General features: G+C 47.5%; 1 protein-coding gene across 1 annotated transcript; it reads left to right on the top strand.

Annotated features, from left to right (window-relative positions):
- Window positions 1–818: 818 nt before the first annotated feature.
- LOC104297688 (2-hydroxyacylsphingosine 1-beta-galactosyltransferase) lies at window positions 819–13,461 on the top strand. Its single transcript, XM_054163492.1, has 6 exons — window positions 819–895; window positions 7,321–8,168; window positions 10,801–10,940; window positions 11,112–11,188; window positions 11,572–11,791; window positions 12,585–13,461. Exons 2-6 carry the CDS (start codon window positions 7,323–7,325, stop codon window positions 12,898–12,900), a joined length of 1,599 nt encoding a protein of 532 aa, XP_054019467.1. The 5' UTR covers window positions 819–895; window positions 7,321–7,322; the 3' UTR covers window positions 12,901–13,461.
- Window positions 13,462–15,528: the final 2,067 nt, after the last annotated feature.

Genomic DNA, 15,528 nt, shown 5'->3' with positions numbered 1-15,528 from the left:
AACATTGTGCATCTACCTGGTTAAGTAGTTTTTGTCCCCTTAGATCTCTTCCTCCTCTGCAGCATGTCTGCAGGGAAACTGTTAATAGGTAGGGCTGGGCGGAGGTCTTGTGTGCTGTAATGCTTAGGGTTTTTACTCCTTGTACTATGCCTGTACAGGGAAAGTTGCTATGAATCACCAACTGGACTGAACTGCAAGTTGCTTGAACAGTGCTACAGCCTTCCACTCTGAATGTGATGCTGTAGAAGGTGTAATACTGAAGTTTTGGTAAGAGATGCAAAAAATGTCACTACCCTTACTAGAGATCAGCAGCTGCCTGTGCAAGTGCAACAAGTGCTGGGGGAAGGAATGCTTTAGAAGACTCAAAGCTATGTGGTTAATGCTGGAGCTGGACTACGAGGACATACCCCTCTGCTATGTGCTATATGGTTGCCCTAGACTACTGTCCTTGCCATCCCCATTCCCCTTTGTGCCATCCTTTCCATGTTGCTGTCCTGCCTGCTGCGTGTACAGCTCTTTGTCCTTACTGACTGGCAGAGACTGCAGAGGGTCTAGCACCAGTCCCTGGAACAATACTTTTGGCACCCTTTTGTCACGCTGAGCTGTCAGAAGACACAAGTGAGAGCTACAAGCTTTGCCTCCCCGCCCGCTCTAGCGACGGGAGCGGTTCTCTTGTGCCCCGGTGTCCGCTCTACCTGCGTGCGGCTGAACGCTTGGCTTGGCCTGGCCGGGCGGGGTGGGGCGGCCCGTGGGTGCGGCCCGTGAGCCGGGGCTGTACCGCCCGGCCCCGCCCGCGCCCTCCGCCAGTCAGCCTGAAAGGGGAGGCGGGCGGCGGCTGCTCCGCTCCCACCATCGCCGCACGGGCCGCTCTCCCAGCCAGCAGGACTAGCTGCAGGTGGGTGCCGGCACCGGTGCCGGCGGGCGAGGGCAGCAGAGGGGTCTGGGATGGGTGGTCCGAGAGGAGCCGATACGGGGACAGCTGCGGCCGGGACTGCTCACGCCTCGCCCCGCCGCGGCGGCGACGCCTCCTTGTTGGGCTACCTATGGCCAACGCTGGGGAGCTCTCCGCTGCCGAGCCGAGCGCGGCCAAGGGCTGCGGAGCCTGCCCCGCCACCGGCCGTTCTGCTTGGCTACCATGCGAGCAGGAGGGTGCTCCTGGCCCTGGGTGCTGGCGGCGACAGCGGGGTTGGAAGGCTGCGCTGGAGGGTGGGCAGGAGCCGCGGGCGGCGGCAGCACTCGCGGGCGGCAGTCTGTCGCGGTGCGGACGGATGCCGAGGGGCCGGACTGAACCTGGTCAGCTAATGGCAGAAGCACCTGGCTGCTGCTGGGAAGGAGAGAGGGAAGCGGTTTGAGCCCCCAGCTGTCAACTTGAACCTGGCTCTGCCAGGACGCGTGGGAGCAACCTCGGTAACCAGCGGGGCTACTGAAGGGCAGGAATTAAGCACCTGCTCAGCTGCACAGGATCGGAGCCTTGGCACCTGAACAAATGTTCAAAGCGCTTTTGTGTAACTTGCTTCATCTTCCTCTAGGAGATTAGATCTCAGGAGTGTCTTCCTTCTGTGCTGCCTCCTCTTCCTATGCACCCCTCCTCACCCTTTCTTTATGGCAGCTCAGCCAGGTCTCATTCCTCTTTTGTGTTCAGAGCCAAGAAGCTGTTTGGTTTGGTGTTTTGAGTTTAGTTTTTTTTCTGTGAGGGCGTCAATTGTCTTACTGAAGATAAGACTCACCTCCAGCTTCTCTGCTCCTGTAATTCTGTCATATGTGATCAGACTTGTCTGTCAGGACTTTATCAATCCCCAGTTCTTCCTACACAAGGTTTCACAACCTTCTGGGATCTTTAATGACTTTTTTTTTTTTTTAATGTGGTGCTTCTCTGCAGATAGAAGCTGGAATGACAGGGCAGTAATAGAAGACTTTTCCTTCCCACTCCCCTTAAACACTTGTCTAAACTTAAGTCTGCTTGTATCTTTACAGTTTTCTCTGCAGTCTCAAGAACTTGTTCAACTTGAGAGTCATACAGATGTAACCTGTTCTTAAAATGTGCACTGAACTGTTGTGTGCTCTTGTGGGTTTATGCCTTGTATCGATATATGGAAATAACCCCAAGTCTTTCTGTCTCTTGCATCAAGAGACTATAAATAATGTTTAGAAACACTTCCACACTGCAAATCTGACACTGCTCAGGTGGAGCACAGCCTCAGCTGCTATCATCTTGCAACCATGAGGGTAAAAGGCTCTCTGAAGAGCCATGGTGTAACAAACCCTCTCTGTCCCTTTCAGAAGACAATCAGGAAGCCCATGGATAAGGAATGGGGGAAAAACATAATCAGATTTAATGTATGATGAGAAGCCAGACTGGAAAGCAGGTGTTTGACACCATCACCCAGCTCAAGTTCATGAAGACATGTATAGTTTCAAATGCCTTCACAAGCTGAGATACAGATCTATATTTCTCTTCTCAGTTGTTATAGACCAGTATTTTCTTTCTTCCTGTGATTTCCTGGCTGTGACCTATGTACTGCCAACCTCCTGCTGGTCCATAGGTTCCCACCTCACAAGTAGAACTTCCTCCATAAAACTCCAGTGAGCCAGGAAGGATGTTTAAGGTCCAAATAGTTTGGAATTGACTGGGGACTACATCCATCTTTGTCCAAAATGGGTGAAGATAAGCAGAGTGCTTTCTGATACTATTGTGTAGAAGCAGCAGCAGAGAATGTTGTGCAAAGTATGAGTTGTTCTTCTGCTGACCTGGTCTTTTGATTATCTGGGCTTTCTTCATTCTTTGTGTTTCATCCTGATCATCATGAAGATGGCAAAAGAAACAAATGATGGAGAGGTATCCCATTTTTAGCACTCTTCACTGTGGGTGGGAACAGTATTTTGAAAAGCTCAGGGCTGCAGGCTGCCTGGGGAGGCTAATACTTGAAGCAGAGGTTTTATACTTGCTTATTGTTTTGTAAACTGCAATGCTAATATTAGCATATCATAATATTAATACTATTATTTTAGCATTAGTGTTATTTATGCAGGTGACTGATGAAGGAGGAGACTGTGATAATCCAAATCCAGAGAACAGAAGGCCACCAAGGGCTGGATTGGCTATAACTGAGGGTTAGACTTCCCTGCTTCAATATATGCTTTATTAAATTTACTTTAGGCAGCATTGTATCTGTTAGTTTTTTACTCAACCTTCCCCTGAGAAGCTCCTGCTTGTAGTGTGACCTCTTCCTGCGGAGCAGAATTGCTCTCAGAGCTGCATACCTGCCTGGTTGCCCTGGGTTTTGGCTTCTGTAAATTAGCCACAACTGGATTTACTGTCATCAGTCTGATGGGAACAGATGTACCTGTTTCACTCAGGATCATAGCCATCAGATGAGGCAAACTTTAGTTTCTTATTTCTTGAAACATTTTGAGTACCCATTTGAAGATGCCTTTTCCTGCCTTCAAATGAATTGTGCTGCTTTGTTAAGTCTTGATTAGCTTCCAATGAAAACATTTCTTCTCACTGTGAGCAAAAACTGTAGAGAGAGTAGGATACAGGAGGGAAAATGATTCAGCCCTATGGATATGGGCTTCCAAATCCTAGGCAGGAACTAGGTAATACAGAACACTGGAAGACAAGAGGAGACATAAGCAGGAGGACCCTTGCTCTTAAAGCCTCTTCACTGTCCTTTCTTTGTGGGCTCCTTTGTCAAGCCTGCTTGCTGTCAGAGGCATTAGTACTTCAACCTAATGAAAGGCACCTGAATTCAAGAAATAATGTGTCTTTAGAGCTGTAGCTGTTCACTTAGTTAAGTGGAATTGATGTAATTTTAGTTGATGTCAAAGTCATACCCTGTCAAACAGGTTGTTGTCTCTCTGCTTGATTATTGCTGCCTCCCATTTCAATTTCTGTGAGTTGCTGTGACTTTGAAACCAAACTCCCAGGAACTGAGTGGCCAGATGTGCAAGACACAGGGCTGTGCTGCTGCTGCTGCAGTGGCAGTCAATGAGGATTCCCCCCTGCCCAGCCCTCCTGCAGCTGGCTCTGGTCATGGCACTTACTGAGTGGCCAGCCCTGCCCTGCCTACTGCAGCAGTGAAACCTAAAGCCTCTGTGGCATGGGCTTTTTTAATAGTTTTCTTGAATCCCAACTTTTGGCTCAAAATGTCAGGGGATGCTCTGCCCCTGGTGAATCAGCCAGCTGTCTTAGCTTTACTGAGCGCTTGTCATGACAACAGGGATGGGTCTGTTCTCTCTTTACAAACCTCCTCCTTGCAGTGGCACTTTTATTTCTTGCATTATTTATCTGATTTAGCCCCTAGCCCAGGATTTCTAGGCCACAGACTAGGAAGTGGTGTTGTCTGCTCTGGATCTTGTGTGGCATCTATTGTTTACTTGGATTTTGCACCTCTGCTGAGGTGCAAGCTGTGAATTCACCTCCTCACAGAATCTCATTTCTGTGCCCAGTGGTTTGGAGGTTTCTCTTGAAGACCACCTGCCCAGAGCCCAAGAGTGGGTGCAGGTAGCTGAGCTCCCTATGCTGCAGATAGTGTTGCATGGACCACAGCACCTGCCCCTGCTGGAAGATCCTGCTGCAAAGCTCATCAGGAAGCTTTGTTGAATATTGGCAAGAAGCAAAGCAAGGAGGTGAGGAGGTGGATTTTGAGCCTTCCCTCATCTAGGCCCTTGTGTGCATAAGGTCTAGGTCTTTTTTTCTCCCCCTTTGCTATCAACCTCAGATCCTAACAGAGACTACTTACTTAACAAGGGACAGAGAGCAGACAACTGCTCTTTGAGCTTGTAGTTATGCCTTCATTATACCCCAGGAACACTATAAAAAGCAGGGATGTGCCTGGTTGGAGCAGAGCAGAGATTAGCTCTAGTGATATTGAGCTGGGGTAGCAAAAAAGGTCCCTTGCTCCAGCCTGGCATCCTCTCACCACTTAGCAAGATTTACAGCCTCCCTTGTTGCTGGAGCAGGGAGAAGGGGTTCCTGAGCCAGCACCTTCTGGGATTGCTCCTCCTGTTAGAAGGGATGAAGCAGCTAAAAGCAGTTTGCAAATCACCTGTGTCAGCACCTGCCCCAGGCCTGAGATGGACAGCTTATTTGTCATTTGGATTTTGGTAGGCCCCAGAGGGCTCCAGTAGAGCTGAGGGTCTCAGTAATGTTTGGCATGTAGGTCCTTGGTCCTTGCTGGAGACGGGTGACAATTCTTTTCCCCTAAATAATTATTCCTTTCACCTGCAGTTTCTTCACCTTTCACTTGTTGCCCAATGAGAAAACACTCCACCCCACACATAAAACCACTCCTGCTATTCTCAGTATATTCATGCATGTGTATGACCTACCAGGTGCCCCAGGGCAAGCCTGTACCTGTTCCTGTCATGGAGCCTGTCCTGAGCTTCCTGCAGTGCTGAAGAAAGCCAGCAATACAGAGCTTCTACCCCTTCCTTTCTCTCCTGGAAGCTGCATGTGCTCTCGATTTCCTGTGCAGCATTGGCCAGATGCTTCAGCCTCATTGGTATTGAGCAAGATAAAAATCCCACATGGGCTTCTCAAGTAGGCTGAGACCTTAGACCAGCTTTGTGGGCTGTAGCTCCATAGTGGCCAGTACTGCTGGCATGGGTCAGCCTGTTCCCCCTGGCAGGGAGGTAGGATGCTGGGTAGATCCTTACTTTTCTTGCAGGGCTCTACTCTCTTCTCTCCAGCTCACCACCTTTGTATTCATCCTTCTGGAGCTCTTGCTGTCTGGGTCCAGCCACCCTCTTGGTGTCTGAGAGCATTCTATGTGTTTTTCTCATTACTCCTGCAGGCACAGCCACCTTTTTGGCTCTGACTTGGAAGAGTGGGAGTCCAAGCACTAGTAGGAGTTGCTTTTGAAACAGGAAGGTCTCAGCCAGTGGCTCCTCTGCTTCTTCCTTATGTTGCATCCCAATGTGGGCCAGGAAAACAATGAGTGTGGGAGGATGGAGTATAGCACTTCTATTCTGATGTCTGCATCCGCACTTGTTATCTTTGCTCAGCGATACCGAGCTGCTGAGGGGAGTCTGAAGACTGTATTTAGCAGGATGTTATCCATGACTTACTTTCCTCCCTCTTAATTGATCAAGCAACAGTGGAGAGGCTGGCAGAAAATCTTGTATCAAATTTTGCTCTACTACATCCCTACAGCCCCCTTGGGGCTTAGCAGGTGGGGCCATCCAAAACTCACCAATAAGTGTTGCTATTGTAATTTCTTCCCTCCTCCCTTCCTAGCATGTCTGAACTGGGTCCTCAGGACAGAGCTCCACTTCTGACTATTCCCAAATAATTATCACATAATTCTTCTCCCAAAATAATGTAAGGTGTGGATGAGGTGCGCTCGCTTCCAGTGATGAGGCAACATGCCTTACACAAGAGAAACATTGCATGTTTCACCAAACTAGGAATGGGATGATAGCTGTAGGAGTGTGACTAAGGGGCATCAGTGTGTCACAGGTGTTGCGCACAATCTCACAGCTGCTTGCTGGGTCTGCCCCCTTCCTGTGCATTTTTATCATGGTGCCTGGTTTTCCTTCCCACCCCTTTCCCTGGAGACTCCCTATCCTCCTACAGCTGATTCACAGTAGAGCAGCTTCCCATGCAGACTTCTGCTATGACCTTTGGGACTGTGGCTCCTTTTGGAGTGTCCTGATGTGACCTGGACTTTCTCCAGTTCCATCTGTTCTGAGCAAGGTGGCTTGCCAGCCTTGAAAGGACCAAAGCTGGAGCGTGTCTCTCAGCATTCCCGTCAGGCTCTACAGACCCCCCGTGATTCCGAACACAGATCAAGGGCTCAGAGGGAGCCAGCCATTCTGTCTGGGCAGAAAGAGAAATTCAATCCAGCTACACTGGTTCTGTAGCTGTAACTGGGAATTGAGTGGCAAATGTCTCTGCTGGTGCTGTGACCCAGCCAATCTCCTCCAGCCACTCTCCCTTTCTCATTTTCTGCAGGTTGGTCTGCTAGTTCTTTCACCTTAGGAGCATAGAGAGGAAGGTTTGAATTTCTGGAAAACTCTCTCGGTACACTCTGTAATCTGTCTTTGGTTGTTTATTTTTTACTACTATTTCTGTAACTTTTCATTGCTTTTTGCTGGTGTGTTTTTTATTTTGGTTTGGTTTTGTTCATTTGTTTGTGGGTTTTGGTTGATTTTGTTCTGTGTTTTGTTTAATTTTGTTTTTCCAGTGATAAACTCCAAATTGTTCTTCTCTCTCAGCTCATGAGCTTCTGGCTTGCTGCTACAGTCCCGGTTGTTAGTTGCCTGAGTTCAGGACAAAGCATTTTGTGCTATATTAATGGCTTGTTTCTTTCCTTTCAGCAATGAAGATGATGAAGGTGCTACCATGCCCTGCTGCTTTTCTCTTCCTAGTGGCTGCATTCAGTGTGAAGACCTCTCACTGTGCCAAGCTGCTGATCATGCCCACCATAGTCTTTGACAGCCACTTGCGAGTCTTCATGCGAGTAGCAGAGGCACTGACTGACCGGGGCCACGATCCTGTGCTGCTTCTTCATGAGGGTCGGGATATAGAAACGCACCTGCCTGGCTTCCGCCTGCAGAGGTACTGGGGTATCTTCAGCACAGAAAGCGCAGATGCCTGGGTGCAGGAGAAGATAAAACGTGTCTTCCAAGGGAAGATGACCTCTTTGGAGATGTTCTCCTTTTTGGAGAAGTACCTGGAAAACTGTGACCTAGTGCTGGGAAACTCTACCCTTCTGCAGAAACTTCAGCATGAGCACTTTGATCTGCTGTTGGTGGACCCCAATGAGATGTGTGGCTTTATCCTGGCCCATATTCTTCATGTCAAATATGCTGTGATCTCCACTGGTTTCTGGTTCCCAGCAGAAATTGGTGCCACTTCCCCTGTTGCCTACGTCCCTGAGTTCAACTCTTTGATGACAGACAGGATGGGCTTCTTTGGTAGGACTTGGAATCTCCTAGTCTACATGATCACTCGCATTGCTACAAAGCTGGTCATCCTGCCCAAGTTTGAACGCCTCATGGAGAAACACAGGGTGGAGCCCAAGACGTCCATGTTAGATCTTGTCCATGGAACTAGTCTCTTCTTCCTCTGTAATGATGTGGTGTTGGACTTCCCCCGTCCAACACTCCCCCATGTAATTTTCACAGGGGGGATCCTTGCTGAGCCTGCAAAGCCCCTTCCAGTGGTAAGTGTGGAAAAGCTTTGAGTTGAGATTGCACTTTAACCTGGAGAGTATGCAGTGTAAATATTTTGAAGAACCTTGTCAAAGCTCTGAAGCCCCATGAGCCTGGAAAGCTGATGTGTTTTTGTGCTTGGGTACAGCAGAGAGACAAGGAACACTGAGGACTGTGGTTTGCAGTGAGGATGTAGAATAAAGTTGTCCATTCTGAAGTGGGATTTGGCTTCACTCTCCATGTAAAATGGTGTGTGGAAGTCCTAAATTGGCAGCTTTGTCCCTGGGTCCTGATCATGACTACTTTGTTCTGATACTGGAAGCGGAAATGGGAAGAACATTTAGTCTTCATTGCTTCATCACCGATTTATGTCAGAATTTCCTCTGTAATCCTATTTCTCACACAGGGAATTTCTGCCCTCAAGCTTGTAGGCTTAAGAACCCATAGCGAGAGCTGTGCTTGTTCCTTCCTGAAATTCAATGTGGAATCCCAAAGTATACAAAACCCTACGTCATCCCCTTTTTCTCAAGGTTCAGCTCCAGTAACCCCAGAGGCTTTCTCTGGCTAGTACTTCACTATCTCTAATAATAAATTCAGAGCTATCCGTAGCAATAAATTCAGAGGGCACAAGCTCTTAAAGCCTCCAAATGAAGATGAGGTTGCAACAGAACAGGACCTGTCTGCCATTCCTCCCATTACTACTTCTACAAACACTGTGGGGAAATAAACCTGGATAATTACACTTGAGCAGTGACATGATGGACATAAGATTCTAGTTTCAAATTACTGGAGGCCTGTCAAGATCTTTGATGGCAGCTTTAACCGAAACCACAGGTCCCATTTTTATCTAATTTAAATTAATTCTATTTTTTTTCTAAGTTGAAAGGAAAAAGTGAGGTCAGGTCCTTTAGAACTGAAGTTCTCCAGATGCATATGGTGGCACATCACCCTTTCCCATGTGGCACAGCATGCAGAAAATGCAACCTGTGTAGAGTGCTCCAAAAGCTGTGTCTGAGCGGCTGCCTCACAGCTCTTGCAAAACACTGGCTTGGTCAATCTGGCTGCATACGTGCCTGGCTTGTAAAGAAGGGAGTTGTTTGCTGGGGCATTACTCATGTGCTTCACAGCTTCCAGAACAGATCCCAGAGTGCCTAAGGGGAAATGATGGAGATAAGTCTGGAGCCCTACAACAGGCAATGGCTGTCATGCTAGTGGGTAGACATACCTGTGTCCATTTTACAGGACACTAGCAGAAAAGAGGGCCTCTGTAACTCTGGAGGTAGCTTGAGGAATCTCCCAGCTTAACTGGAGTAGAGTTACATAAGTAAGGTGTTTATTTCCCTACAGCTGAAACACTATGATTTTAAATTCCTCTAATTAGGACTCAGGTATGTATTTGAGAGCTGGTGAGAGCTTTTTGTGATCAGCCATGCTTCCCTAGCAACTTTAGGGCTCAATTACAGTGGATAATGTCATTATCTGTTTATGAGTTATCATATTTTTATTTAGGAAAGTAAAAGCAGCACTTTCTTTTCTTTAGTAGTTTTAGTGGTTGTACTGCTCAGAGGATGTGAAACTCAAGGGAAAAAAAACCCAAAAAACTACAAACCAAACCAACCTACAAAATCCCTAAATTAAAATTTGTTGGGTTTTTTTACTTTTGGCTGTTGGGGTTTTAGGGTTTTCTACACATTCCTGCATAGATTGGTTTGAGTCCCTGAAGCATACAGCAAAGGACAAATACTCCAAGAGAGTAAAACTGAAATCCTGATGTAACACATGGGAAACTTGAAGCAGGACAGAATCCATATGTCAGCCCAGCCTGACATAGAAGAGAAAAATATGTATTTGCTCCCTAGCAGCTATGACAGCCAATTTCTTCTCCCTCCAGCCTTCTGGCCCTGGTTGAAAAATGCATGAATTCTGTTCAAGATGCTTAGCTGTTTATGTGACATTACAGGTAGCCTCTAAATGAAAGATAAACAACTGTGGGTTTTGTTGAAGCTGTAGCTACTTCTCTGCAATGTGATCATGGGCTAAATCTGCTACCTTCAAGTAGCTGTCAAGGATAGGTAGAGGTTTCCTGGCAAGATGGCAAAACCTTCTGCTGCCTCCAGGAGCTTTCAACATTGGAGAGTTTGTGGAGAATCTCCAGCAAGGTGTCCCTGCCTCTGCCCGCATGATGTTTCACCTGTTGTATCAGCCTATGGCTAGATACCCCAAAAGGCCTCCTGCCTTAGTGGTGATGGAAAATAGCCTTCCTCTTTTCTACTCCTATTTCCTTCTCTGCTCTGTCTGCTCCTGTGTGGGCCCTGTGTTTTCAGAGCCCTCCTTACCAAAGAGTGCAATTACTCAGCGATGCAATTGTTGCCTCCCGAAGAGGAGGTAATGCTATGAGATGCAAGTTTTGGACACCTCCCTGCAAGCTCCCAAGCCCGGGAGGTGCTCAAGTAATTTCTGGCTGGCTGGATGCAGAAATCCCAGTGGTTTTAGAGATCATTCCCTGGTGAAAACAGTGTAGTTTTGTGCTCCTGGTGAATTTGGTTTCATCCTTTCTCTAGACAACATTCTGCTGGCAGAGGCAACAGTGGGAAGGGCCTTTCTCCAACAAGACTCAAAGGCAGCTGTGTGTTTTGCCCATAGGGTCTGCGTCTTTGGGTGGAGGCAGCAGATGCAGGTGTTGTTGTTGTCTCCTTTGGCATTGGAATCCGAGCTCTTCCAAGTGATTTGGTGGAGAAGATGGCTGGGGCTTTTGCTCGTCTCCCACAGAGGGTGGTGTGGAGGTAAGGAGGGAATGGGATTCCTTTTAACTCAAGTTTGATGAAAATCAGTGTTGAGTGGTGTCCTTCTCAAAACACAGAATTTACTTGCCATGTCTTGATTTGATTGAATGTATAATTATTCTCTATGTATTTCTTTTCCCTTTCTTCCCTCTCCTTTATCTCCTCCCACAGATACTTTGGGCAGAAGCCAAGAAACCTGGGTGAGAATACACTGATGATGGGGTGGCTGCCCCAGAATGACCTGCTAGGTAAGGCTGGGCTCTGTGTCTGTGTGTGCTGCTAGCAGCATCCCTGGAGTTTAGCCCAAAACACAGCAAAGGCATACAAGGACAACAGCTCCTGACTGGGCCTAAGTCTGTTGCTTGTTGCCAGTTTCATCTGTTCAAAACACGGTCCTCACCTAACACCTGGTTGAAAATGCATCTTGGCCACTATCTTGCTTCTCCTGCAGGTGCTATGTTGCAATCTCTGGACTGCCAAAAGGCAGATGTGTTCCCAAAGGGTAGCATTCTCTCTGCTCAGCATACCTGATTTTTCCTGAGCATGTATCAATGCTGGGTGTTGAGGAAGCCACCAGTAGCCCTGTTTCACTGTGGAAGATGCTGACCTGCTGCTGTTTCTTTGCCTGTAGGCCATCCCAACGTGAAAGCCTTTGTCAGCCACTGCGGGATGAACGGGATATTTGAGGCAATTTATCATGGTGTGCCAGTGGTGGGATTCCCTTTCTATGGGGACCAGTTTGACATCATGACCAGAGTGCAGGCAAAGGGCATGGGTATCCTCATGGACTGGAGCAGAGTAAAAGAAGAGGATCTTTACCAGGCTGTTGTCACAGTTATCTCTGATCCCAGGTGAGGCATCCAGAAGCATCAAGATGTTCCTTGGTGCAGGCTGTATGTAGGGACTAGTACGTCCCTGTATTGACCTCTACCACAGCCTGTGGTGGCTGCTGGATCAAGCAGATTTGCAAGCATTGCTCAGCTGACCAGATGCATTAGTGCCTCAATGTCCTAATATTTGGTCCTCACCTTGAGGTCTCTCTGGTCTTGTCCAAACAGCTTTCTGCAGAAACACAGTGCAGAGTGAGCTGCAAATAATGTTCCACCTGCTCCTTCTGACAACCAGATACTCTGCTCTATCCCAGATCTGCTGCAGAACAGTGACACAAGAGTCCCACTTTGTAACAGGAAAATTTTAACTGCTAGTGTTTGAAATGCTGCCTGAGAGCGTTACCTATTAGAAGTTCTCAGCTGTAAGTTGTTAAGACTTTACAGCTCAGTACCTTGAAGGATTTGACCAGTCATCAGGTGTGCAGCTGTTGCTTGATGCTGGGTGAGGCCTTTAGGTGCAAACTGCCCTCAGAAAACCACAATGCACATGAAACCACTGAGCACGGATTTGAGAGCTGAACTGTCAGTCTTGTTAACAAAGCATGAAGTGAAGTACATTCTGTTTTGTGCTGCCATGGCTAACAATTGCCTTCAGAATGGCTTTCAGAGGCATATATGAAGAGATTCTTGGAAGAAATTTTGCATTCCCCTGAGTTATCATTTGGTATTTGAAAACAGCCCTGGACACCTCAGACCACTTCTTAGATAGGAAGCTTCTGTCAGAAAGATAACTTCTTGATTTCTTGCTCTGCAGCTACAGAAAAGCAGCCAAGCTCATCTCAGCTTTGCACCTGGACAGACCGATGCACGCTCTCAACAGGACAGTGTATTGGCTGGAGTACATCCTTCGTCACGATGGGGCACCCTATCTTCGCCCTGCTGTCTACGATCTCTCCTTGTATGAGTACTTCTGCCTGGACATCTTGGCTCTTCTCTTGTTTTGTCTGGCCGGTATTGGATTTGTCCTCTACAAATCTGTGGTGTGGTGCAGAAGGAAGGGGGCCAGCCCTGTGTATCAGAACGGCAGTTGCGTGAAAGGCCACTTCACAGAAGAGAAGAAATTGCAGTAGTGGCTCAGTGTGTTCCAGGGCACATCCTGTCACTGTGAAACAAACTGCTGCTGTGCCAAGAAATGTACAGCATGCAGGCATGGAGAGAGGTAAAAGATCAGCAGGTCTGGATGAGAAGAGAGCTGGGAAGGAGGGGTGTTGCAAAGGCCTGTACACCTCTGTGTACAGAGCCTGAGGGCGGGGACACGAATTTAGGCGTGGGTGGAAGCATTTGGCCAGGATACTGGGAATGGGGCATGGGTAAGTAGACTTCCAGGGAGGAGTGTAAGTTGTTCCCTTTGTATTGCACATCGGTTTAGATGCTGGTGTTGCTCTTCTGTCTTTTTTTGATCTTCTGTGGAGGCTCTGGCAGTAGGAATAGCATTTCATGTACAGCACATACAATTTCTCCTCTGCCTTGTCACCAAGAGCCCCAGGAGTCAGGATTCCTTTATGTACAGGTGAGGATCTGAAGTAGAGCTGTGGACAGGGATGGGCACTGAAAATATCATCTACAAGACAATGAAATTGGTCTAAGTTCTGTGGGTAAATATTGTTCTTCCTGCTTTGATCAAACCTCTGGAATCCTGTTGGTTTGTGCTAAATTATTATTTTTTAAAATAAAGTTATATTCTTTCCCTTGTGTGGCAGTTCTCCAGTCTTGGTTTAATGTGAACCTGCAATCCTTGTAACAGGATGTCGTTCAAGCAAGAGTTAAAAGATTTTTCCTTCTCAGTACTGGCGCAGTGGTCTCCACATACTTCTGGATCCCTATCAACCTCCATCAGCAATTGATTTTAATCTTCCCACAGGGTTCCAGGCAGTGCCTTCCCTCCTCTGCACAGCATGTGACAGATGTGCATGTCCATGGAGTCTCCAACCCTGTGATAAAAGAAGAATTTGGAACAGGCGTGAGTGCCAGGACCACAGTAAGAGCAGCCAGTAGCTCAAAGAGCTTGGTGTAGGCAATGGGCCCTCCAGCATGTTTATAGAAGCAATAATCTCTGCTCTTTCTGAAGAAAACAGAGATGCCTGCTCATTTAATCGTGAACAGGTATACTATTGCCCCACCTGGGAACATGGTATGGAGTGATACCTATGTGCTTCTACTCAATCTGGACTCTAAGCTGAAATACCCTGGGCTGCAATTGCACAAGCCACCTACAGCACTGATAGATGGTTCAACTGGTAAGGGTCCATGGTGAGGGGCAAGGGTTCTGTTCTGTGCTCTCACCTAGGGCTGCCACAGTGCTGGCACAAGCACGAAAGTAACCTCATTACTACAGCTGCTGTTGCTGGTGTTTCCAGGCTGTTCTTGCTTGCTATTGCATGTGTTTCTCTTTTTGGATGAAAGGTGCATTGCCACATGCAACCTAATGAGCAGCAGTTTGGCTGAACTCCCGGGATGCTCTGGGTTGGGGCAGTGCCAAGCTTTGACTTGGTGGCTCCTCTGAGGCTGGGTAGTGCTGCCTTCCTTCTCCAGCCCTCAGCTTGCAGAGGGGCTGTGATAAAGATTTGAGACAAGAATCTCATTTGCCATCAAGGAGAGATAAAAAGAGCCTGTAAACCTAAAATGGGATCTGTAACTACCCCATGGCAGAAACTGCTCTTTCTGGAGTTTATTGCTACCTCCTGGGAAGTCCAAGCCTGACCATGAACAGACATGGGCAAAGCAACCAATTGTTCTTGCCGGCAGCCCTGTGTGGCTTCATGCTTTCCAAGCTGAGCATGCAGAGTTAATTGTCCCCAATGGGAGGTGGGAGAAGATCTGAGCAAAGGGAGCTCCTAACAGGTAGTAGGGGAAAACCATGGATTGTAGATAGTGGTAGAAACACTGTCAACCTGTCACTTTTCTGCCTGTGAGTTGAAATTGAAAGTTGGATGAGGTTTGGAGTTTTTAGGGGGGTGAGGGGGAAAGATACTGCCACAAGTTTCACATCATGCTAGCTCATTGCCAGGTGAAATGTGATGGCTTTGTTGTTCCTAGGAGAGAAGTGTGGACAAGGGGGTGGAGGTAGGGCATTTTGCTCAGTTCTTTGTCATCTCTGAGGTAGAAGAGAGATCATTACTGCTGCCTACATGAGAGTTGTGCTATTTAGATAAGCCTGAATATAGCAAATGAGTTGGGAAGCTTGTGGCTTGGTGATAGTGTTAGATTGCTTTGAACTTAAAGAGAAAAAACAAAAGTGAGAGGACAAATGCACAATGTTTGCAGACACTGTCCAGTGGGGTGGCTTGTCTTTGCTCCCTGCAGTCCTTCTGTGTGGCAAAACATAGTGGAGGTGAGGCACTGCTTCAGTTTGGCTGTACCCCACAGCATTCACTAGCCTTGGAGGAGCTGCAGGAGAGGGTACCATCATCAGCCTTACCCAGCAAAATCCTTCAGGCCAGATGCAGATCACCAGTGCTGGCAGCACAGGGGTAACAGTGGCACCATGTCCGGATGGCATCAGAGACCTCCACATTGTTTTGAAACCTTAGCAGCTTGTGTGGACTCACAAAAATGTGAGTCTATTTTTCACTTTTCTGAGGACATTGCCTTCTTACTGTTCAGAGTTTCAGAAAGAAATTCAAGCCAGCACCACATACAGCATTATCATGTTATCTCCTATCAGATATGTCCTTAACTCCTTAGGCTTTTGAAGACTA

This window comes from Dryobates pubescens, chromosome 8 (genome assembly GCF_014839835.1).
Source record: "Dryobates pubescens isolate bDryPub1 chromosome 8, bDryPub1.pri, whole genome shotgun sequence".
Lineage (NCBI taxonomy): Eukaryota > Metazoa > Chordata > Aves > Piciformes > Picidae > Dryobates > Dryobates pubescens.
This window is presented reverse-complemented; position numbering and strand designations above follow the sequence as displayed.